At 40.0% G+C, this 26121-nt stretch overlaps 1 protein-coding gene across 1 annotated transcript; it reads left to right on the top strand.

Moving 5' to 3' along the window:
* The first annotated feature begins 386 nt into the window (after positions 1-386).
* Positions 387-3450, top strand: LOC134670844 (putative nuclease HARBI1). The gene is made up of 7 exons (XM_063528663.1): positions 387-418; positions 1517-1727; positions 1992-2122; positions 2205-2403; positions 2516-2618; positions 2712-2994; positions 3081-3450. Exons 1-7 carry the CDS (start codon positions 387-389, stop codon positions 3214-3216), a joined length of 1095 nt encoding a protein of 364 aa, XP_063384733.1. The 3' UTR covers positions 3217-3450.
* The last annotated feature ends 22671 nt before the right edge of the window (positions 3451-26121 follow it).

Consider the following 26121-nt stretch of genomic DNA (forward strand, 5'->3'; position numbering starts at 1 on the left):
CTTTCACGCTCGCTATGGTCTTCAATGTGCAGACCGATAGGATTGGTCATCTCATTATAGCTCAAATCGAAAATTTATTGAGGCCAGGCTCTAATCAATTAAACTATGAGAACTCTATAACTTTAGTTTTATTCAACATCCTTCTTCAAGTTACAACATTGCGATGCGCATTGATAGAGGCGCCACACGGCGGTACTTTATTAGAAATAAAATCACGTTTACGGAGTAACCTACATAATATGAGTTTACAGAGACAGATAGTTTAATTTGTAATTGTAACCAGGTTGGAGTGGTTTGCGATTGACACGGCGGAATAACTTTTACTTTTATAATTCGATTACAGTACAGGATGAAGCTACGTAATTTTAGCGCCAATCACCAAAAAGATGGATCGGGAGCGGCAGGATACGGCGGGATTGTATTAGTGCGCCGGGAAACCGTCAACACTGAATCCGTTGAAGAATGAAAGATGTCGTACAGAATTGACAAGATTACTTATGAATTCTACGTCGACCAAGTGTTCGCGTGTTCTATTTCGACGCCAGTCGCCTAAAAGTAGGGCTATTATTCAGTTTTTGTATGCTATCTCTATCTCTTGATTGCACAGAAGGGCTACGTCTAGATGGGTAACTTTTTTTTCGTCTTTCTTTCTCTTTCCTTTTCTTATCCGCCATCTTTAACCTGTGTAAGAAGTGATAAATCAACCATTAAAAGAGAAAAAAACCGTGCAGGTGCGAGTCGGACTCGCGTTACAAGGGTTTCGGACATTACGGAATGACCATTTTTTGCATATTTTCTTAAACAACTTTAAATTATTTAAAAAATATTTGAGATTCTCACAATGAGCTCTTTCATTTGATATATAACAGGTGTAACATACCTTATTGGCTGACGCTATCTAAATCTGATTGAGGCTCAGTGAGTGGCCGCCAAGCCACTTTTTCCAACAAATTAACCTGGCTGTACTTTCTGCCTAAAAGAAGTTCTTTAAAAAACTAAATAGTGGAGAGGGTAAAGACCCTACCAGTATACAAAAGAAAAAAATTAAGTTTTAACTAAAGGTTCGGGCGCCTGCACGGTTAGCACATGATGGGCGCGACAGTCGACAGGCGAGAAAACGCCGCGACATAGAGCTCTCTCGCGAATCGGTAGCATAAGATCCGCGCGACAACCCGCTCTCCCGCGGACATATGTCAAAGCGACAAAATTTTGTCGCTTGACAGTTCCACGCGGGATACTCTCGAAACTCGTAGCACAAATGCACTTTGGGCGACAAAATATCCCGCGTTTCAACGTCAAAATGAGAGAAACTGTCTTCGAGACATTAAGCTAGCGAGACGCTCTCGACTCAAACAAAAAGTAAGTTTTCCGTGTTTTCTTATTAATTACACACTAGGTATTGCATTTAATATTATTATGAATCGTTATATTGTTCGTTATATTGTGAATTCGTTACATACCATTGCGTTATAAATGTTATGAATTCAACAAAATTGTATTTCTTTGTATTTTTCAGAATGGCCTTTTTTCTTTTAATCAATGAAGAGATCCGGCAAAGGAAACTTCAGCGGAGGAGGTTGCGGGACGCTAACAACCCCTTCGAGTTGCCGGATCAGGAATTTCAGCATTTATACAGAATAAATAAGGATATGGGCCTGTACCTGATTCGGCAGCTCGAAGGGACATTGGGAGAGACCGCCGCTCACAGCATCCCCGTCCATGTCCAGGTATGATTCCATTACCTTTTTTGACTCCAATTTTGATGTAGGTATAGCTTACTATGATGTCAAACTTATTAGGTGCACCTAACGTCGCCCTACATTAAATTTGTAAATGGAGATAAAGAAATGTAAAATAACCGTCTATTAAAATCTACAATTATGTACTTACTAATAAAAAAAGAATAATTAAAGAAAGACGGCAATACCCAATAGGTAGTTTAATTTGAAGATCATGTCTAAAAGCAGTAAATAAATAAATAATTTGTGCAGGTTTTATCATCTGTGATGTTCATGGCTGCCGGGAGCTACCAGAGGGGTGTGGGCCAAGACCACAACCTTTGCATGGCTCAGACAACCATGTCCAAATATCTGGGCAGGGTCGTGGATGCGATCAACCGACAGTGAGTAGTAACTTGAACACTGCTTAAGTTGAACAAAATAGATTTTTATATAAGTACTTAACTGTATGCAATTTATTTGTAGATTGAAAAATCGGTGGATTGTTTTCCCTGGCACCGAGGCTGGAAGGCAAAATGTGTCCGCCGGATTCCGGGAAAAATTCGGAGTCCCGGATGTACTGGGGGCAGTGGATTGCACGCATGTGGCCATATTTCCACCGCCGCGGCCACATGGCGTGCAATTCATAAATAGAAAAGGAATTCACACCCTAAATGTGCAGTTGGTGAGTCAAGTCATCTTTAACCAAATAAAATAAATACCTAAACTATTGTAGTTGGTACCTACGCTTTGGAAAGTTCTGAATCTAACATCAAAAAATTTCGTACCTTCCTCAGGTAGCAGACGTGGATTGCAAAATATTAAATGTTAATGCGCAATTCCCCGGCCGAGTGCATGACACATATATATACCGCCAATCAGTTATTAGAGACGAAATGCGCCGCCTACACGAACAGCGCATAGGGCGTTATTTTCTTTTGGGTATGATTTATAATTTAATTACAATTATTTCTTTATTAACTTAAATACAAGTTGAATTACATTACAATATTTATTTGATATCTACAGTAGATTCCGGCTACCCATTAGAGCCCTGGCTGATGACGCCGGTGTTGCACGCCGACCCACACTCGCCACAGGACCGCTACACGCGCTGGCACTGCCAGGCCCGGAACGTAGTGGAGCGCACCAACGGCTACCTCAAGGGTTCTTTGAGATGCTTGGGGTTGGACAGGCGCCTCCACTACACGCCAGAAAAATCCTGCAGCCTGATTTATGCGTGCTGCACCGTGTATAACATCATGAAGTACTTTGGGTAGTATTTTTATCAGTACCTATAGCTATTTGTAGGTTGAAAATCTCGTACGTACCTATAATATATTTACTACGATTATTTTGCAGGGTCGAGTTGAGGGAAGAGGTAGCAGAGCCAATCGAAGACGAAGATAACTACGGCCAAAATTTTGATGACGCTGCGGCGCTTATGCGCGTAGCAAACGAACGCCGAGAGCGATTAATTATACAGTATTTTTCTTAAGGAAAACTTTCATTTCAGCTACATTATCTAAAACCTTACATCAAGGGTATATCTATGCAAAGTAAAACTATACTTAAATTGTACGCGCCTCTATATTATTCTGTTTTTAGTATTTGTTGTTTAGCTAAGTTTTTAGTGCTTACTGAGTGGAGACCATTTCAGCCTCAGATCTTTATCATTGATATGTCTCTTTGTGTTTTGTATACTTCTTGTTTCACATTTTATGTTATTTTTTTGTTATGCATTTTTTAATGGAATGATGTGTTGCCTGAATAAATATTTTTCTATTCTATTCTAATAGTATTCTATTCTAGTATTTGTTGAAATAAATCATCAGTGAAAATTTCAACTGTCTAGCTATCACGGTTCATGAGACAGACAGACGGACGGACGGACGGACGGACAGTGGAGTCTTAGTAATAAAGTCCCGTTTTTACCCTCTGGGTACGGAACCCTAAAAATAAGTCCCGCCTAGTTTCTTGCGCCGGTGTAGTTATGTTCCAAACCGTGGTATAGGTTGGGAACGATGGTAGGTTTTTTCATTCATAAATGCATTGTAATATGCCTAAAGGCTCCTCTTCACGTTGGGCCAACGCCAAAGCCAACGAGGGACGCAGCCATCCAGTAGAATGAGATAGCAATATCACTTGCTCCCTCTAACGCATAAAGGCGTCCCTCGTTGGCGTTGGCCCAACGTGAAGAGGAGCCTTAAGGAGCATTCCACGGGCTGTCCCGTACAAACGCATTTTATTTCCTGTGTTGCGAATTTTTTTCGGCATTTAAAGCGGGCGATTATATTTCTGTGCATATTTTTGACCATTTGTCATAGGAAAGCAAACTCTTATACCTGCAAATTCGCGTTTGTACGGGACAAACGGTAGACAATTTATGGAATGCTCCCTAAATCGAAAGAATCGGATACCTTCAAATCTACGGGTTTAAAAAAAATCTTCACAATGTATTTATATATAGTATAATCATCTAATCAGCCGTTCATTTTGGCATTTGTGTTTGTTAGAAAGAGACAAAATAACATAACATAAATAATATTTGTTGTAACTAATAACAATTATGGATCTATATTAGGGTGATTCACTTTTGTATGGAGAAAAAGAAGTTGTAATATTTTTCCTGACTTTGCTCACCAATGGAGTCTCCCCACACTAAAAACTATCTATTACAATTTTCAAAATAATCGAATAACGTTTAGAGGTTGAACAAGTTGAAAAGGTAGAGTGAGAATGAGAACCCCATACATTGCGTGAAAATGAACTATGTTCTAAAATGACAAAATATAATAAACTGGTACTAAAATCGAACGAGAAAACTGAATTTTGCCTCTAAAACACGATAATCCTTTGGAAACAGGCGGAAAAACTGAAAAATCTTAATTAGAACATTTATCGAGTAACCAAAATCCAAGTTTACTACTAATTTTAAAATTTATTTATATGTACAAGGTTCAGTATCACACTACTCTCCGCTTTGATGGTAGCCGCTTAAACCATTTTCTACCCTCCGATGTAGAGTCGTTGGTTATTTGAAAAATCTTTGTTGATGTTGTGCAACCTCTAAATGTAGACCGATTTTAATTTTTTTTAACGTATAATATTTTTTTATCAGTTAGAACAAGAATTCGAGCAAAGGCAGATGAAAATCGAAAATTTGGAAAAATGAAACTCCCTAATCTATATGTCACTGTAAAAGCCCGAAGTACGGCAGAACCTAGGATTTACCGGTAAAAACTAGGATTTACCGGTAAATCCTAGGTTTCGCCGTACTTCGGGCTTTTACAGTAACATATATATGGATTCGAATTAAATAAATAAGTAATTGAAAACTAAATTAAAAATTTAAATTTTCGAAGGGCGTCCGCCGGTTTCTTTTTAACTGCCTTTTCAGCAATATATTTTTTATTCGTTGTTCTGTGACCAGCTCCTGAAACAAATTTCATAATATTAACCAAATAAATGGCTTTCATATAATAGATTTCTAAAAACAATACCTATACTGTTTAAGCAACTAACAGATAGACAGACGTGATGAAACTCTTAAGGATTCTGTTTTTACAATTCTGGCTAGGGATTTTTACATGCCCTAAGGCTAACTTTAATTTTAATAAGATTCAAAGACAGCGTCAAGATACGTGAAAGATAACTTGACATCAAGCTGAGGGGAGACCTTTTCAGTGACGTTTTACACTAATAAAAGTGTTGTATGGTGTAAGCGTCCTGAATAAATTTAATTTCTTCTTTGTTCTTCTACTTCTTCTCAATAATAACTAAATAAGTTGCACACGGTGCACAAAGCCTACCTTCAGGTGTAGCGTCTGCTGCTTTTGGCCGGCTACAAACTGCGAGGTGGGCTTGGTCGCAGCATCCAGCGCGCGGGCCGGCCGGCGCCGTCTCTTCGCGCGCGGCGGGGTGCCCTGGGTGGCCGCCTGCGCCTGGGTCCCTGAACCGCTGGGTCTCGGTGAAGACTCGGTGCATGGGAGTTGAGGACTAGCCATGAGAGTCTCCATCTGTAAATAATAATAGTAGAGATGGTAACTCATTATGAATGAAATAAATAACTTAAGCTTAGGTAATAGGTAATTATGGTTTAAGCATTTAATACATATTCATATTTTTATTATACCTACTTAAGGGTCATTCTAAGTTAAGAGGTATTAATAGTGTCCACGATACATATCCATACTTTATTTAACCATTTTAAATAAATTATGGTAATTTCCCTTAAAAGATTGCATTTCCTCTATAGACAGTCAATCTCAACTAATTAATTAATTCAGTTTTGTCACAATTGCACCTCAAACATGCAAAAAGTCTCTCCCCGCCTGTCCCTTTTTACAACAATAAATCATTAATTATATCCAGATGTAATTCCCATAAATCCGTTAAATTTGGTGTAGTGATATGAATAAATAGACTTTCAAATTGAATATAACGACTTTAATTAAGAGATCATTATAAGACCGAGACATGAGAGAATAGACAAAACATAGAGCATGTGTAATAGATAAACTAGAGTCTTAGTATAGTATGAACATCAGTGATACCATCACAACATCCCCCTTATTTTATACAAAATTGCCACTTAGCCTCTTATACAAGATATGCATTAATTTTAATTATTAAAACTATTACCAGTCAAATTATAAGTTTAACCTTCTAGGTGGTTTAATTAATCGACCAAATCTAGAACAGTTAGGTGCAGTAGTCTGCGATGCAGGAGTCGGTGTAGTTGTATACTCTGCCTGACCCGTTGCTGACTCTGCCTCCTGAGATTGGGTTTCCTGTTTAGCTGACTCTCGGTGTTGAGGTTCCTGCTTAGGTGTGTCGCGGAGCTTAGGCGATGGTGATACTGACCTTGATTTTGGTAGAAGTATGTGCTGTCTGTTGCGTCTACCAACAAATCCATCTGGACTGCTCACAATATAGGATCTTGGTTCCGGACCGACATCTACTATTTCTCCTGGCACCCATACACTATCTGGACTCTTTTTATAGTATACTTCATCTCCTTTTTTAAGCTCTGGCAAAGTGTTTGTTTTTTTATTATAATATTTTTCTGAAGTTGTTTGATTTTGTTGTTTGGTAATTAAATGTTCCTCAAACCTAACTGTTTTAGGCCTTAACTTTTCTGCTATGGTAGGTAACTGAGTTCTAAGACTACGTGACATCAGCAATAGCAAGCTAAATTTCCTCGTGGAGTGTTCCTGTATTGGAGAAGAGCAAGGTAAGGGTCTGCGCCCGACTCATCACATTTAGTGAATATTTTTTTACATATTTTCACTCCAGACTCAGCTAAACCATTTGACCTGGCTAAGTATGGACTAGAGGTGGTATGTTTTATGTCCCATTCAGAGGTAAATTTTTTGAACTCAGTAGAGTTAAACGGAGGACCATTGTCACTCACTATTTCAAATGGGATACCATGACGGCTAAATATTGGTTTCAGTGTATTTATCAGAACACTCGCACTGGTTGTACTAACACTACTAACTTCAATATAATTTGAATAATAATCTTCAACTACCAAGTAGGTTTTATTTTTAAAATACATAAAATCAATTCCTAGTTTTTCCCACGGAAGTCTTGGTATGGTATGTGACAGTAGAGGTTCTGGAGGATTGGAATTTCTGTGTTTTAGGCATATAGGACAAGACTCTACTAAATTTTTAATGTCACTTGACATGAAAGGCCAAAACACATTTCCTCGGGCAAAAGCCTTTGAACGCTCTATCCCTAAATGACCACTGTGTATAATTTTAAGAATATCTGGCCTGATTTTCTTGGGAATAAGGATACTGGTACTCCTAAACATGAGATCATTTTCAGTATGCAAGTCATGTCTATATTGCCAATATTCTTGTACTTGTGGCAAAACTTGCGATTTTGTTATAGGCCACCCTTCAAAGTAATATTTTTTTAGAATTTGCATATCGTCATCTGCGTTAGTGGCATCCTTTAGCCACTGAAGACGCTCAGGCGAGACAGGTAACGACTTCGTTAACAAGTTGACGTGGACTACTATGTCCTCATCAAGCTCATCAACACTAGTCTCAGATAATGCAGCTCTAGATAGAGTGTCTGCAATGAACATGAGTGTACCTTTTTTGTATATGACATTGAGACTATATGCTTGAATTTTTAGCATCATTCTCTGCAAGCGTGTAGGTACCTCTGCAAGTGGTTTATTAAAAAGTGTTATTAACGGCCGGTGATCAGTTTCGACAGTAACTGTTTGGCCATAAATAAATTGATGAAATCGGACACATGCGAAGACTATAGCATAAAGTTCTTTCTCAATCTGAGCCATTCTTTGCTGAGTTGCTGTTAAGGTCTTAGACGAATAATATATCGGATGGTTATTTTGCAGTAAGACTGCACCGACAGCTTTACTGCTTGAATCTACCGAAAGAACTATCGGGACTTTCACATCAAAATGCGCTAGGACTGGCGCATGACAAATTAGATTTTTAAGACGTTTGAATACTGTCTCATAGTTTTCATTCCATGTAAAAACATTGTCTTTTTTTAAGAGATCCCTCAGAGGGGCTACTTCCTCGGCTAGATTTTTTATAAACGGACCTAAATAATTAATCATGCCTAAAAACCTTTGTAGGTCCTTAGTACATGTAGGTGACGGCATTTCTGTTATGGCTCTAATCTTTTCATTATCAGGTTTGACACCTTCGGCTGTAAAAATATGACCTAAGTATTTGACATTTGTGACCGAAAATGTGCACTTGGCTTTATTAAATTTTATATTTAATTGCTGTGCTCTCTCAAAGACCATGGTTAAACGTTCATTATGCTCATTTATTGACTTGCCAGACACTAATATATCATCACTATATACTGTGACACCCGGTATATCACTAAAAGCTTCAGTCATCACTCTGTGAAAATACTCTGGGGCACAGCTTACCCCAAACGGCAAACGTTTGAACCTGTACCTACCGAAAGGCGTATTGAAAGTTGTCAGATATGAGCTTTCTTCATTAAGACGACACATCCAAAAACCACTGCTAGCATCCAAAGTGGAGTAATATTTAGCTCCAACCACTTTGGAACGTACCATGTCAACAGTTGGTATAGGATAGTGACTACGACAAATGGCTTGATTTAAATGTCTAGGGTCAATACATACCCTAAGCTGACCATTCTTCTTTTCTACAAGAATTAAAGAACTTACCCATTTAGTTGGCTCTGTGACTTTGGCGATGACATCCATCTGCTCCATCTTATCCAATTCCTGTTGGAGTTTGGGATACAGTGCGAATGGCACCTTTCTAGGCGCATCTACTCTGGGCGGCACATTTGGATCGACTGTTATGGTGCACTCGCCCGGTAGACAGCCTAAACCGACAAAAACATCGCTATAGTTCGTTTTTTTTAGCATTAGAAAGAACTCCGCAGAAGCAAGCGTGCAGTTTTTATCAGGCTCGTTAATTATTAATAATTATTGAATTATCTAATGTAGTATGGTCAATACATATAATTTACTTCAAATTGTTACCGCTAAAAGTGCCAGATTTAGAACCACAAGCGAACTTCTGCGAAGTTCTTTCTAATGCTAAAATAAACGGACTATATATTTAGTCAACAAGCTTTTTATACACTTATCCTTTGACTGTGTGTTTGACATTTCATTACTGTTGGTTTCACTAGACTGACCTGACTTATTTTGACATTCCTTATCTACATTTTGACTTACTTCAGACTCAATACAATATATCCTTTTTACTAGACCCAGTTGACGGCATGTTACTCTTCCTAAGACTGTAGGTGAAGTTACATTTGCAATTACAAAAGTTATAGGTCTTGTTACACACGCATTATTTACCGACAGTTTACATAAAAATGTTTGTTCACCCAAAATTTCAATACTATGACTACCATACGCTGTAATCCTTGTCTGAGACTTGTCTAACTTTGTCTTGAGGTTGAGACTGTTGTAATCTTCTATATTCATTACATCTACACCGCTCCCGGTGTCTATAAGACAATTGACATCGACATCATTTATGGTTACCTTGATTGACCATTCTGTTTCAGATTCTGTGCTTGCCCTGATGTGTCCTATGAAGAAATCCGATGATGTAGCACCGACCTCTGGTTCTTCCATTGTTTCAACATAGTGTACTCGATTGCCTGATCTGCACATTCTTTTGTAATGACCTATTTTGTGGCAATTCAGGCATTCTACAGTAGCAGCTGGACACTTGTATCTATGAACTTGACCACATTTACCACACAACGACTGACTTTGTTGACCTGACTGTACTTGCCTTTGCTGACTTGACTGTTGTGACCTGGGCTGACTTTGTTGTGAATGTGAGCGTTGTGGTCGTTGACTTGAAGACGTATATTTTGCTGGCGTTCGTGACCTACACTTGTTCATATACAAAACGCTTGGCTCTTGCATGGTTTGCACATGTTTCTTGGCTGCAACTAGGCCCTTTGCTACTTGCAGTGCTGCATCTAGAGTCAAATCGTCTTGAATAAGTAATTTTTCCTGCACATAGTTATACTTACTGTTCATATTACATATAAACATCGACTTGATCAGTGTATCTTGTAAGGTTGAGAATTTACAAGTTTGACTTTTTGCCCTCAGGTTAGTCACAAACTCGTCCAGGGTTTCTTCTTCGCCTTGCTTGTAGGTGAAAAAATTGTGACATTCATATGTCAAGTTAGTCTTTGGAATGAAATAATCATTGAACAGTTTTAATAGGTCGTCGTATTTGATTTTTTCTTCATCCTTTTCGAATGAATTAAAAATCTCAACGCCACGTTCGCCGATTAGATGTAGAAATAACGCGACTTTGCGCGTCTCCGACTCTTCGTCCAACGATGACGCACGGAGATATAATTTAAATGACTGGACCCATTTTTTATAGTTCTCCGCCATATTGCCTGTCGTGCACATAGGAGCGCACCCAAGGATTCCATGTTTTCCTTTTATTTTCGCTGGGACGACTTCGTCCGACATTTTAAATGACTTTATTTAGTTCTTCATCACTTCTGACACCATGTAGTGATATGAATAAATAGACTTTCAAATTGAATATAACGACTTTAATTAAGAGATCATTATAAGACCGAGACATGAGAGAATAGACAAAACATAGAGCATGTGTAATAGATAAACTAGAGTCTTAGTATAGTATGAACATCAGTGATACCATCACAACATTTGGTACACTTCATAGATTAAAACAAATATTGATTGTAATGTTATTAAGAAAAATCCTTTATATTTTTCTTTTTATTATGAGTTTGACATAAATAATTTATATATTTATAAATTATTTATGTCAAACTTTGTCCCCCAAATTCTATGTCTCCTACCCTGGCCTTTTCCTATGTAAATGTAAAAATATTGTGTTTAAGATTTTAATTATTGTGATTTAATCCCAATAGCAATGCATTTGATCCAACACTAACAACAGTCATCTTTTTGTTCCGATCGTCAGTCATTTTGGTCATTGACATCTTTACTTGACAATGTTGTTTTATAAAAGTGGTATCTCCCCTTATTTCAAAATTATTTATAGAAATACTTAATTTTATTTGTATATTTACTATAATTTATATAAATACTTCATTTACAATAAATACCTACTTTCACTGAGTTTCAATACCATTCTAAAATGGTAAAAAATTAAAACAATGACTGGTCAGCTTACAAATATACATAAAAGAGTTGTTTCAATTAAAATATTGTATAATTAGATCAACATTTATGAAGTGCCACTTTTTCATATAAGCGATTACCTCTTAACTTAGAATGGTCCTTAACTTACTTAAATACAAATAATATAAGTTAAATAAAAGTGTGTAAAAATGTACTTACATTTTGCTCGCCTACACCGGTTTCTCCCTCCACCGAGAGCCCCACAGCACACTCCCGGCCAATAATGCCCAATATTTGTTGGGAGAGTGCGGAGGGTTCAGGAACCAACGCAGCGTTTCCTGTTTTGGCTCTTGCCATCCGGGCTCGAGCTGCTTCATCTCGAGCCTTTTTTTTGAGATCACGCCATGTCTATAAAAAGACAATACATAAATATTGTTATTTGGCTATAACTCTGATTCTTGATATATTGATACAAAATGATATAATGAACTTGATATAAAAAACGAAAGGAAAACTACTTTTGTATTTAGTACTTACGTGCTTCCATTGCTCCACACTTTTTTGAGGGCCCAGTTCAGTTAATAGCGCCTGGAGTTTGGCCCACTCAGCGTCCATACTTTGGGCGCCGAGTGGGCTGGTGTATTCACCTACGGCGAATAGCGGATTGGCGGCCATGTAGTCCACCAACCCTTTTATTTGAACATTCGTGCTCCGAACTCTAAAACAGCATTCATAACATTCAATGAAGGTCTAATATTGTGAAACTAAGAAATTCTCTTTAAAATAAAAAGATGGGTAGAACACTATTACGACTAAAATATTAAGTTTGAGATTAGACTTACACTTTTCGCTTCTTGCTAGTCGAACTCGCCATTGTTCACGGAAGATTTGAATAAAAGTAAGTTTAAAATTCCCCGTTGCCCCAAAACTTTTAAAAGTGCCTGTTTAAAATTTGACACTGACATTTCCAACTTAAAAAAGAAATTGGCTATCTCTTAATCTTAATACTGCGAGAACGGGACAAAGTTATCGTGGCTAGTGACGTCCGTTTTTAAGGCTGACTATTCACGCTTTTTCCAATTATTTTTGTACCGATTCAGTGTTGCAACAAAAAAAAAGTTTGTTCCATGTGTAAATGGCCACCCCGGCTAAGTCGCGCGCGGGATGGCTTTCTCTCGTGGAACTCTTTTCTCGATGTGCGAACTCATGCTACCAAAATCGAGAAATTGACAGATAGAGCTATAAATTTGTGACAGGCGACTGCTGTGTCTCGCGGCGCGAGTTATCCCGCGGGTAATCATGTGCTAACCGTGCTGGCAGAAAGCACAGAAACAGATTAAATGACCAGATAGCTTGTATGAGCAAAATAGAATTTTAATACTAGGGAGGGCTAGAAAAAAAAGAAGGAAACAAACTTATTGCCTTACAACTTATATTGTTTCGAAGATGCGGGTTACAATTAGGTTTGCAAGATATTGGCTTTGCAGCCCCACAGAAGGTGGTTTTTAATTTTAAGCTAAATTATTCTAATAAGGTTTTTGAGACACATAAGTTAAAGAAGGGTCACCGACCTGTGGGTGGGCACTACAAAATACCCGGTGGAAGCCTTAGGCAGAGGTCCTCGCGCGGCACGAGCTTCACTGCGCGGAGACAAGGATCAAAGAGCCCGGAAAGGATGTTATCAGACTTCCCGCAGGTGTAGGCGGTTAGAGTTGTTCCCTCTTCGCCGACCCGGGCGAGCACATGGAGTACGGAGGTTAGAAGGGCATCGTGGGCTCACTCGCCGCGATCCCGTACCCGGCGCATAGCGGCGGGAAAATAAGAGACGAAGGTTTTTTTTTTAAAAAAAAGAAGGATTATAAGGGCTAACACGCCCCTTATCTGGAAAAGAAAAATGGCGCGAGTCAGCTAAAGTCGAACCGGAAAATTTAGTAGAAATCGCATTTTCCGAATGACGATTGTGAAAATTGAGGAAAAACTTACGTTAGCCCTTCATTAGGTTGCCGGGGTTTGCCGTGGCGGCACTATTTTCGCCCCTAATCCATTCCTATAACAAAGGGGAATACCATGTGAAATCTGGCGAGGCCGAATTTTCATATGAAATGGAAATACTAATAGAAATCTACGTACCTGAGGGACGGGGGAAACCTCTGGAACAAAACACTGCTGGTATTTCACCAAAATAATAGAAATTTACAATGATTTTCTCGGATCAAAATTTTATCTGTTTTCCAATGAGGAAGCTGCCAGTAAAGTGGCAAGACGGAATTCACATCGAACCATCGATAAGAAGAAATGTTACCAGATGCGAAATAAGAATGATTTTTGCTAACCAAAACGCTAGAAATGTAATTAAATATTAAACAATTATTGACAAATATATTATTAAATATACTATCAAATATTGTCGGATTTATTTTCTCCTAAAACAAAATTATTACTTGCGAAATTTAGACGAATAGATGAATTTATCAAATATGAAAACGTTTGAGACAATTTTAAAGACATTAGAATGAAAGTTACCGAAACTGTCAAAGACGACTAAGCTCAAATAGCTCGCTTTCAAACGTCAAAGTGACAAGCGAATGGCTCCCTGTAACAAAGATTAGGAATATTTTCGAGCTTGGGAATAAATCTAAACAAATGTAGGTTAACTCATGAAGAACTTTATTAAATATGTGTTTAATATGTGACGTGACCTATTGACACGTTACACAGGATATAGTTTGCAAAACTTTGTTTTATAATTGTCACATTTACCTTACACAAGTGTGGCTTACATAATTACATAAGTATGTGTACCAAATTTCAACTTAATTGGTTCAGTAGTTTCGGAGAAATTAGTTTGTGTCAGACGGACAGCCAGACACATTAGTGAACCTATATGAGTTCCGCTTTTTCCTTTCGAGGTACAAAACCCAAAAAAAGAAAAAAATAATTTAAACAGAAACATACCGATACTTTTTTCTAATTCTGGCTGTTCTCTCGTAGTCAGCATAAAATTCGCTAATGGAGCGCATCCAACAAGACGCACTCGTCCTTCAGCGCTAATATGCGTGACCGAGAAAAAAAGCGTCATCGATTTGATGTTAATGAAAATTGAAAAAACCACTACAATTGTTGTGCACAAAACCAAATATTGCTTATTTATTGTAAAACAAAATTAATATGGACAAATAAAAAATTAAAAAAAAAAATTTATACATCAAATGACACAAAATACACTTTCGACGAATAACGAAACGTAAAGTGACAGCTTTGCGATCTGACATGACTTATTGGTTTGCAATGGCGTGTTATTTTTCGATATGTATGAAAACTTTAAAAAATTATATCTCATAAATAATAACCTTCGCTTGGCAAATTTGGATAAAGTTTGTTAGTTGCCTAACTAATAGACATTTTATCTGTGTGGTTCCCTATTTGTGCTCCGCCTAAATTATGGACTTCCTCTGGACGCAAATGCGTGGGGAGACCATTACTTCTACCGGGAGGACGAATATGGAGGTAGAGGTCATCTCCAGTAGGTAAGTACTTTTAACGTTTTTTCGTTTTGTCAGACCCAGACCTGCACCTGCATGCCCCGCTTATTAAATGCGCGACATCCAGGCGGATATAACATTTCGGTAAAGGCCCCCGGGCTTTTTAAATAGTTAAAACACTGGTCCTTATATGTGCTTACTGATGTCAGTACCCGCAAATACATTTGTAACAGCACTCTTTAGTGCCAACGAATTGTCTATGACTACTTCATTAGGCACGGGCGCCAGCGGCCCTTCTCCACTCATTCCAATACAATATAATGTTCGTATCGTGTTTCTCTGGCAGCATTTGGCACACGGGTAAGTTCACTTTTTTAATCTGTTGTGAACACCTCGTATAAGCATATGTAACCTAATCTAAGGTTACCTGGACCATCAGTTTTTTTTACTACGCCTCCGGTAGCGTCCACACTTAACTTTGTGTACGCGGAGGCGGAGTACTTTTTAAAGACAAATATTTGTGCCACAGTGAAATAGTGTACGTCAAATATGTCGAGGCTAATGTCGTGAATAGACCCAGCATATTTACTGTGCTTCATCATGCTCAAGTTAAGCACTGGGTTCGTTGGGCCTTTTAATTCCTAGTTCCTCAGTCCTACCCTCCTGTTTTGCCTTGCGTTGTGTAGGTGGGGAGGCTTGACGTCACCCTGGTCCATTATATCCAGAGCCATTTCTTTTTGGAACACAGGAGCGCACTGTCCTCGCAATTTTGATGTAACAGCTCTGCGCTCCTCACCCGAGAGAAACCGTGGCTTCAAATGAGGGACGGATTGGTTGTCATGCGCGCGCCACATGAGGATGTCTTTCGACACTCCCTTATGGGGGGGTGAGCGGCCTCTTTCGCCTTCCGTCTGCGGAGGCTGTGTCTAGTCGCGCCCCACCTTGTGGTGCGGTCATTCGCGCGTCATTTAGTGGACGGCAGGTGTGGGCCAGCTTTGTCACTACCGGCCGTTATCCAACCATGCTACCCTTAGCCTGGTGATACCGTTTGAGCGGGGCCAGGTTCAGGTGCTCGGCGATGGCTGCGTTCCTGAGGTACCACGCTGCTGCGGTGATGCTCCGTAGCGAGAGGGTCTCCTGACGCCTCATGTTCGTCTTGATGGATCATTAAAAATTTCTGTTATCTTCTAATCTCAATGAACGTAGTGTTTGGTCCATAAGTCTGGCCAAACCAGTCGGCACAAATTAGATAATATTTTGATGTTTGCACCTTGAGATGTTTTGACTATAATCACTAATATAGTTATATGCGCTTGCGCCACAAGCCACAACGACGCTGGTAGGTATGTCGTTCGACACCCCCTTAAAGGGGGGTGTGAGTGGCCTCTTCCGCTTCCCAGCTGCGGAGGCTGTCTAGTCGCACCCCACGTAGTTACAAATTTAGTTAAACTCACTCTCTTTGTTGAATATTTAAATCTGTCATAGTTGTGTAAATTTTGTCAAACTTTGTTTTTATTTTGTAAAGTGCGGTTTGGATAAATTGCCACTCGTTATTAGACTCCGCAGGATACTGTGCGTTTAGAACAAATATGATTTTAAAATACGCATCAACTGCATTTACAATAGACGTTACATTCCTCGGCTATTATACGATGGGGCGGCAAGAGAGGTCCGACCTCCGTAAACAGAGTTTCGAACACCTCCCGGGTTACCCGGAAGGTGTTGACGAACTCTGCGTCGGGAACGTTCATCTGTCGAAATCTCTCTCGCATTAGCAGCCTTCGAGCAGCTTCTCGAGGCTTCTATTCCACCAAAGCCTCTTGCAGAAGCAGTAATCTGGCAGCCATTCTAGATTGTATTGTATTCACTTGCAGCACAACCGGTGGTTAACAATGATGTACCTGGCTGATATTTCGAAGGCATTGTGTGTCTATAACTTTGGTAATGTACGTACAAAATAATCTAAAATGCATACCTTATCGACGGGTGGTAAGAGAGGTCCGACCTCCGGAAACAGAGTTTTGAACACCTCCTGGGTTAACCGGAAGGTGTTGACGTACTCTGCGTCGGGAACGTTCATCTGTCGAAATCTCTCTCGCATTAGCCGCCTTCGAGCAGCTTCTCGACGCTTCTATTCCGCCAAGGCCTCTTGCAGAAGCAGTAATCTGGCAGCCGCAGCCTTGGTTTCCGGTAGGTTGAGATATGATAGCTCCTTCATTTCCGGTAGGTTGAGATACGACAGCTCCCTCATTTCCGGTAGGTTGAGATACGACAGCTCCTTCATTTCCCCGACGGCTCGGCCGACCGTACGCGCGTACCAAATCACGCGCGTATACCGTCAGTGTAGCTGTGTGCGCGTTTCATATATACTTGCATAGATATAGCTACGCCAACCGACGGTCAGCGCTGACCGTCGGTCGAGCACTGTTTCTAGCCTTAAAATAGACTGCCTGTTGATTTAGAAGATGAATAGCGAGTTGCTTTACTGTGGGAGAGTGGCCAACACGCCGCGTCGCACGAGCGAATGTACCTTTTGGAAACGGTAATTTCAATTTCATTATTTCTTATCTCCTCAGGAATCAATGCAACGCGAGTAGCGTTCAGGCCCTTTGTCATATATTTATATAGATACTTTATCATAGCGCGGGCCGACATTAATTGACCGATGGGCTCCCGGCTCCGCGTAAGTTATGAGGGAGGTTTCGACTAGGTACTTTCTTCGTAGCGTTGTACCGCGGCCCGGTGAACTTAGGGATTCTGTTGCGAGTAAGTAACGGTTTACAGCGGGTCTGAGTATATCTGAGTATATTTCAGGGTTTGCTTGTGAGTTTACTGTGGCGAATTGGCGATCCTATCTACACGGTTTTGCTGGTAATGTCTTTTCACGGCTTCTTTTTGCGGATTGTTTTTCGCGGATTTTTTTTTAGTGCGCGGCACAGTGTGTTAAAAACCCCTTTTTTGTCTCACTCGCTTTTTTTTCTAGTTTCCTATAGTTTATATGAATCTAAACATCAGACTAAAACTCCCACGTCGATACGGCTTGTAGTTTTTTTGTAAAAAAATATCAAAGTTGGCTTATATCCGGGTCATGAAATTCACTAAAACTAAAAATTCTAATCAACTAAATTACTTAATTCAATTTTGATTTTACCAATTAAGCAGGCATTTAATACTTCATCTTTTATGAAGCATTCCAATAATTTTCTGCCAGTATATAACAAAAAAAAAGCATTTTTCGCTCTTTCGGTTTTTATTTTTTTATTCTGGAGTTCCGCCGTAGTAGCAAACGAAACTGATATTAAACGATAGATTACGCTTAGATTTATCAGCAGAAAAAAAATGAGCTGCTAATTCGGTGGAACTCAAAAGTTATCAACAATTTTGATTTGTGTTCAGGGTTGTCACCTTGTATATCCGGATCCCATGGATGGTAACATTCCAGGTTTTAAACTTGAAATATCAGGCAAGTATTATTGTATTGGAAATTACATTCAGGAAGCATATTTACCGAAATGGTTTTCGATTTAGACCACTCTAAAAATTTTGAAATGTTGTCAATTGAGATTTTCGGAACATATGTGTCATGAAACAAGATGAACATGTGTATCATTGGATATTTACCAGTCGCTTGGCGGTGAAGGAAAACATCGCAAGAAAACCGAACTTAATCTCAATGAGGCTTAGTTTGCCCCCAGGGTTGGAAGGTCAGATGGCAGACGTTTTCGTAAAAACTAGTGTCTACGCCAAATCATGAGGTAAGGTGGCCAAGTGGATCCCAAGACAAAGCCGTGTCAAGGAACTGGGACACACGCTAAGATGATGATGACGACTCCTCGTTACATAGTTCAAAATTGTCTTCCTCGTCAACAGTTACTGCCATCGCTGGCCAGCTAGCACAAGGTTTTAGTAGCGATATGGCTTCTTTTGGCAATGGATGTTTTTTTATTTGGGATTTTCGTTTTTGAAGACCATAGTCACCAATTATGGGGTCTGAAGAGACTAGTGCCCTGTGAAATAAATCGAACATGGCCGCTTCGCGACTGGTTTTCCTTGAATGGTGCTCCCTATCATACCGCCAGTATTTGTTGCGGGTTTCTGCTCCTTGCTCAGAAAGCATCCCAATCGGCACAGGTGACAGTTCGATGATCCGAGCACCATGTATTAAAATTTTGTGCAAGGTGACAGTCATCGGAAGCCACCTGTACTTTTTTGTGTATTTTTCGGCCAGGTTCTTGCAGAAATCACTAAATTTGTTGGAGTCTATGGGCAGGTTGCTTGACAATACAGTCAAAATGACATAAATATCGTCAAGAAGCCATTTATCGACGCCCAAAATTTCTGAGAATGACTGACGACATTTTTCGGAAAAAGCAGTTCTCGCCGTATTCCCGTCGTTCGTGGTTCCAGAAGTGGGGCGGACCACATCCACCAACAGACCCAGTTTTTTCCTTATTTCTTCTTGAATCTTTTTTTTCCGTTCTTCTACTAAGCGGTTTTCTCCTGAGTTTTTAGGAATCCACCATTTTTTAACTTCCATCTTATAGCCTAGTTTAAGTACAAATTCTAATGCTCTTATCCAACTGTGAAGTGGGCTTAATCCGTATATTAAGCGTTCTTCTTTAACAGGTCCGGATTAACAAACTTGAAGTGACAACCCTAGACACAAACATTCCGGATAAAACTTAAATCACTTGTAACTTCTGAGTTCCACGGTATTAGCAGCTGATTTTTTTTCTGCACATAAAGTCAAGCGTAAACTATCGTTTAATATCGGTTTCGTTTGCTACTACGGCGGAACTTCATGATAAAAAAATAAAAACCAAAAAAGAGAAAAATGGAAATTTCTCGATATCCAGCGGCGGAAAATATACAAAAACATTATCAAAGCTGCAGAATTCAATGTCTATTCAATTGTTATAATTATTATTTCCGTAAGTAAATTACTTAAAATAATTTTTTAGTTTTAGTGAATTTCATGACCCGGATATAAGCCAACTTTGATATTTTTTTACAAAAAAACTACAAGCCGTATAGACGTGGGAGTTTTAGTCTGATGTTTAGATTCATATAAACTATAGGAAACTAGAAAAAAAAGCGAGTGAGACAAAAAAGGGGTTTTTAACACACTGTGCGCGGTTCTCTCCCCGTTTTTTGGGCGTCCGCGAGGGTTTTTGGTCCGAATTTCAATGTCCATAGATGAGATGTCATGTAAAGGTGCCAAAACAACCGTTGGTTTTAGATACGACAGTTTTAGGTCGGAAGAAAATTGCGCGACTGCGATATCATTTGCTGACCATTCCGATATAGGTTTGCGTATTTTTTGGCCGATTTTTTAGCGCGCGGTTCTCTCCCCGTTTTTTGGGTCGTCCGCGCGGGTTTTTGGTCCGTATTTTATTGTCCATAGGTGGGATGTCATGTAAAGGTGCCAAAACAACTGTTGGTTTTAGATACGACAGTTTTAGATCGGAAGATAATTGCGCGATATCATTCGCTGACCATTTGAGGCCCTTTTGATGGTCCAACGCGTAAAACATGACTGCCTCCCGACAAAAGTTAAACCAATCAATTGATTTGCTGGAAGTCACAGCGGGGTAGTTCCGGGAGGCTACATGCTTCATTGTAGCATTATACGACAAGCCCTCGCTGAAGCAAAACATTATTCGGAATATTGCAGAGAAAGGCAGCTTGACATTGCCAAACCAGGTGACATTCCCTTTTGCACGGGACACTGATTCGGTTCTACAGGTGCTCTTCCTGCATCTAAATTTTCCAAATTTGCCTGGCTTAGTTACAGCCATTGGCTTGCGGTGAATCCTGCACATTTTTGTAGCAGGAATAAGGCCTCTATCCTCTGCAAACTGCAGACACTGGTCTTCCGTCCCCAATTCTAGGACAACTTTCTCCCAGTTCCACATGTTTCGGAAATAAACAATTATGTTGAAATTAAATTGCTACTGATTTTTGGGGGGGAGGGTATTCATTCGAAATTTAACAAAAGTTTGTTACTTCAGTCAGTCTATAAAAGTTGTCTAAATAATCTGAAAAAATAAAAACAGTCCTACCGAAATGCTTGATTTTACAAATTTAAAATGCTTTAAAACCTCCTAAAATTAAAAAAAATAACAATAATTACCTTAACTCCTCCGCGTAGGGTTCATTCTTCTGCCATATGACCCAGTAGGCTGAGACACCGGCGCACCCATAAGTTCGTCCTCATCCTCCGGAGCTAACCCGCTAAGGTCAACAATTGGAGAAGCAGGAGCAAATTCTTCCTCCAACGAAGAAGCCGACGAATCCCTGGAACGAGCTAGCCCGCTACAGCCAGACGTCTCACTAGAGCCAGCCAAGCCACTGGGACTAGGAACGGGGTCGTCATAGATCGACGCCGTAGGTCGCGACAGCACAAATGGCTCATCAGAGTCCAACACTTGCACTCGCGGAGTAGGCACAAGCGGCTCTATTGAGTCCAACACTCGCGCACTACTAGAAAACGACACAGAAGAGGATCCTCCTCTTGGAGGTCGTGCCAAGCGGCTCACTTGAGTCGAACACTTGCACTTCACCATCACTCAACTCGGACTCTTCGGACACAGAAGCATGGGGCTTCGAAGACGCCATAGTTGTCACAAGCTTGCAAGTTGCAGGAGTACGTAAAAACGATCTCGACTACAAGGGCAACAGACAATGACTGAGTCTGACAAGCGTCGCCATTGGAGCAAAACGTAAAGTGACAGCTTTGCGATCTGACATGACTCTTATAGGTTTGCAATGGCGTGTTATTTTCCGATTTGTATAAAAACTTAAAAAAAAAAACTAAGGAAGAAAATTCTGGCCAATCAGCCTTATCCAGCCTGTATTTTAGGAGAGGAGGAGGTGAGGGAGGGGGAGTAGCATCAACAGACGGGAGAGAAATCATGATAGGAAGGTGATCACTACCATGCGAGTAAGGAATAACTTCCCAAACAAGACGGGGAGCCAAGCTGTGAGATACTAAGGTAAGATCAACAGGGCTAGGGTTCTGGGTAGGGGGTGTTCTCCTGGTGGGGGAACCATCATTCATCAAGCACAAATTTATTTCATCAAACAACTTCAACAAACGGGGCGAGACGGAATCAGAAACAGTTGAACCCCACATTGTATTGTGGCAGTTAAAATCCCCCATCACCATTTAAGGACCAGGTATGGACTCAAGGATAGACTCCAATTCAGAAATAATGCCACAATTTGGATGAGGAATATAAAAAGAAACATGTAATATTTAAGACTTTACACGCTACTATGTACCTATGTATGCTACCTATTGAATGAGGAGGAAGAGAGATCGAAGAGAATGTAAGAGAACGCTTAATAATAAGAGAACAACCTGCTTTACCATTGTTATTGTCATCTCTGAGGCACGAGTACCCAGGAACCCTGAAGCGTGAGCCCGGACGCAGCCATGTCTCAGAGATGGCAACTACAGACAAATTAAATTTATTAATAAGAGAAATCAATTCAGATTTTTTATTTCGAATGCTTCTAGCATTCCATTGCATCACTGTGAGAACCATTTTTACAAAAATTAACAAGAGTAATTAACTGTTCAACTAAACCAAAGACGTTGTTCGGTAATGCATCAGACCACCTCCGGATGAGGTCCATCAAAATGGTCATGAGAAGCTCGCTGTGCTTTACATAACTATATTAGTGAACGGGATGGTTTCAGAGTAGAAGACACACTAACTATTGAAGGATTCGACAATGGTAACTTTTATGTTAACCGCAACATCAGGTCAGGCGATTTGATAAGGGATAAATTTGCAGACTATTTCCTATCTCCTAATGGCTCTGTACCGTGGCAAGATGCTAGTATATTCTAATAAACTATGTATACTTCCCTTATTCAATACTAAGAGAATTTAGTAACTGGAGATCCAATGGCTGTCATTTTCTGTACAGTCGACGTCTAAGATATGTTTACACTTTTGTATCTTACTCATTTGTAATAAGGTGAAATGTGTAAACATATCTTTGATGTCGACTGTACAATTCCTTAACTATTTTTATACCATGACTTAGAAATTGTGAAACAGGCCCCTACAGTTTTAGTGACATTTACAATAGTGACTAAATTTAAATGTTTTGTATGAAAGGCATTTAAATGTTATGTATGAAGAAAAACAATAATAAAGAATTCGAAGTGTACAAACAAAATAACGTTATTTTATTTACTCACCCGCAAGTTTCTTGTCTTTGTCAGGAAGATCGACGAAGTTTGGAATTATTTCTTGACAAACTTCAAACCAAGCTTTTAATTTGGCATCACGGTGTTTGTACAGTTCACAAGAAAGGTCCCACAGTGGTGGACGAAGATGTACTTCAGTGATTAACCTTACGGTATCGATAACGATATTCATTTTTTGTAGGATGATACATACGCGCGTAGGATCAGTCACTCGGTCAGCGCTGCACTGAATGTATGTATATGGTCACCACGCGCGTCAGTCAACCGACGTACGTCGGACCGACACCGACCGAGCTCGACCGACGGTTTCCGAACGCGCGACGTAGCTGTACGCGCGTAGTTTATCAGCGCTGCATTGTATTTCGTCTTACATTTTCATTGATATAGCTACGTCCAACCGATGTCAGCGCTGATCGTCGGTTGAGCACTGTTTCCAGCCTTACTGTGGGAGAGTGGCCACTCTCCACGCCACGTCGCACGAGCCGATGTACCTTTTCGAAACGTAAATTTCAATTTCATTATTTCTAATCTCCTCAGGAATCAACGCAACGCGACGAGAGTAGCGTCCAAGCCCTTTGTCATATATTTATATAGATACTTTATCATAGCGTGGGCCGAGCACGCTTCCAAATTGATGTGACAATCGTATTTGAGGAGCAAGGCGGAATTATAGGGGACGACCCATAGAACATTTACTACGACGTCTCTGTTGCGGAATTTAATTGTAGCTTCATTTTTACTATCGCGGCGAAATTGAGTGAATCCTTTGTCGTCGCAGTACGTGACTCGAGTTTCTTTTTTAGGAAAATATCGTGTGCATTTCTTGGATTCACTGTCCCGGCATTGCGGATGATTTTCTCCGCATCGCCCGTGTATCATGTGTTTTAGAACGGCCTAGCGGAGTTAGCCTCCGCGAGACTGGGTATGTCGTATATTTGAGCAAATAACAGTGTCAATATCGACAGCATGCACTGGACCGCCGCCCTCTACTCTGTATATGCTATACAGGACACTTGCATTTATATATATAGATGAACTTGGGAAAGACCCCTTTTTTTGGAATTCGATTACGTGCAAAATGTAAACAATTTTACCAAACCGCTTGCCTTTCTTTGGAGCTTCATGGGAGCGGCAAGTTTTTTTTTGAAAAACTCGTGCGCTTACGGTTGATGTGGGGTTTTGGCCTTGAGGTGTGGTTTATTGTATTTCCGGCCATTTCGGATTGCATGTCATCGTAAGAAAGAATGACGCCGAGCCATATAAACACGACCCGGTACAATACCGCCCTCGCCATATATTGTTTCGTCATTTCATGACTCTTATCACTTCGTCAAGCTGGGCGACTCTCAATGCCCCAGCGTTTAGATTTCGCGAAGTTTGTAGGTCATGAAAATATCCCATACTTTCTTAAGAAATTCTACAAAACATGTCAACTATCCATTCTTCAGAGATTCGTGATAGTTGTGAAAAACGCGGTTCTAATGCGATAATTTCTCTGTATTAAATTTATCCATTATTCCAATTTTTCCATTCCACCCCAGTTCACCGTAGGGGTATAATAGCGGATATTGGAAAGTCTCATAATAATCTTCTTTTAAAATATCGACTTGATGAGCCGTGCGTGTGCCAATTGCCCAAATTGCTATATGCTAATTGACCGATGAGCTCCCGGATCCGCGTAAGTTGAGGGACGTTTCGACTATTTTCTTCGTAGCGTTGTACCGCGGCCCGGTGAAGTTCGGGATTCTGTTGCGAGTAACGGTTTCGGGTCTGTGTATATTTCAGGGTTTGCTTGTGAGTTTCGGATTACTGTGGTGATCCTATCTACACGGTTTTCTGGCAACGTCTTTTCACGGCTTCCTTTTGCGGATTCTTTTATTGCGCGGGTCTCTCCTCGTTTTATTGGGTCGTGTGCGCTGATTTTTAGTCCGAATTTCGTTGTCCATAGGTGGTGTAACGTAGACATTTTCTTAGATTTTAAATTAATATTTTTGGGTTGAATTCCTTTTCTTATTTCAACGATTTTAACAATATCCCAAACTAACTCGATTGATTGCACTTCTTTGCATAATCTGTTGCATTCAGATGCACCTTTTGATGCTTATCTGTTGTCGGGGTTGTCATATAAGTAAAAATAAGTAAAACTTGAGATATTTATGTTGTCACTCCAGGAAAACTTTGTATGATGTAGGTATGATTTATTAGATAAAAAACAATTTTGATGTAAAACAAAACATAGAAATTACAGACTGATAAAGTGGCTCTGAAACGAAACATTATTAGATTTAATGATAAAATATATTTCTTAGGCTCAAGAAAGAGTTCTCTAGATAAATCAGGTCAGAATTTTCGAAGAATTTGTGTCTTCAGGGAATTGGCACCCTACTTTTGTTTTTTGCCTTTTGTTCTCAAGATATGAGGAGGTCATTCTGAGGTGACATGCACTTTTGATGTGTGGACCCCTCCGGGGACGCACGCTCGCATGAGCCCTATTTTGTGGTAAGACCACACATTCCACATGGTGGTCAAAATGGTGGAAGCAGTTCGAGTCCTTCGGTGTGTTCCACTGAGTAAGTATAAATGGAATTTAGTTGTGATCAATTCCACAATGGCGCGAAACATTGTGGGTTTTTTCTTAACCAGGTTTTGGTTCTTTACAGAGTTGACTCCTGCTCGAGGGTTGGGAGTGCTCCGCGAGAAGTCCTAACAACTTCCAGTGCGGTGAGCTAAATTTCCAATTGTTTCATATTTTCTTTAGCGGCCATTAAGGCATCGGCTAATATATCCTTTTCTCGCTTTGCAGGAGCCGGGATGTTTTTTAGAAGCTTTCGATGTTTCTAGATGTTTCTAGAAGCTTTCGATGCTTCTAGATGTTTCAAGATGTTTTAAGAGCTTTCGATTTCTTATGAAATTTATTTTGAAGATGTTTGGAACTTTTAAAATGCTGTGGGATCTGTCCCACGCCATCTGCACTGGCCGGCTCCAACCAGGTCAGCAGTCAGCTTCCCGGGGATAGGAGAGGTCACTCCCCGCTGCTCCAGTTCCAGCAGCTGT

This window comes from Cydia fagiglandana, chromosome 14 (genome assembly GCF_963556715.1).
Source record: "Cydia fagiglandana chromosome 14, ilCydFagi1.1, whole genome shotgun sequence".
NCBI classification, from domain to species: domain Eukaryota; kingdom Metazoa; phylum Arthropoda; class Insecta; order Lepidoptera; family Tortricidae; genus Cydia; species Cydia fagiglandana.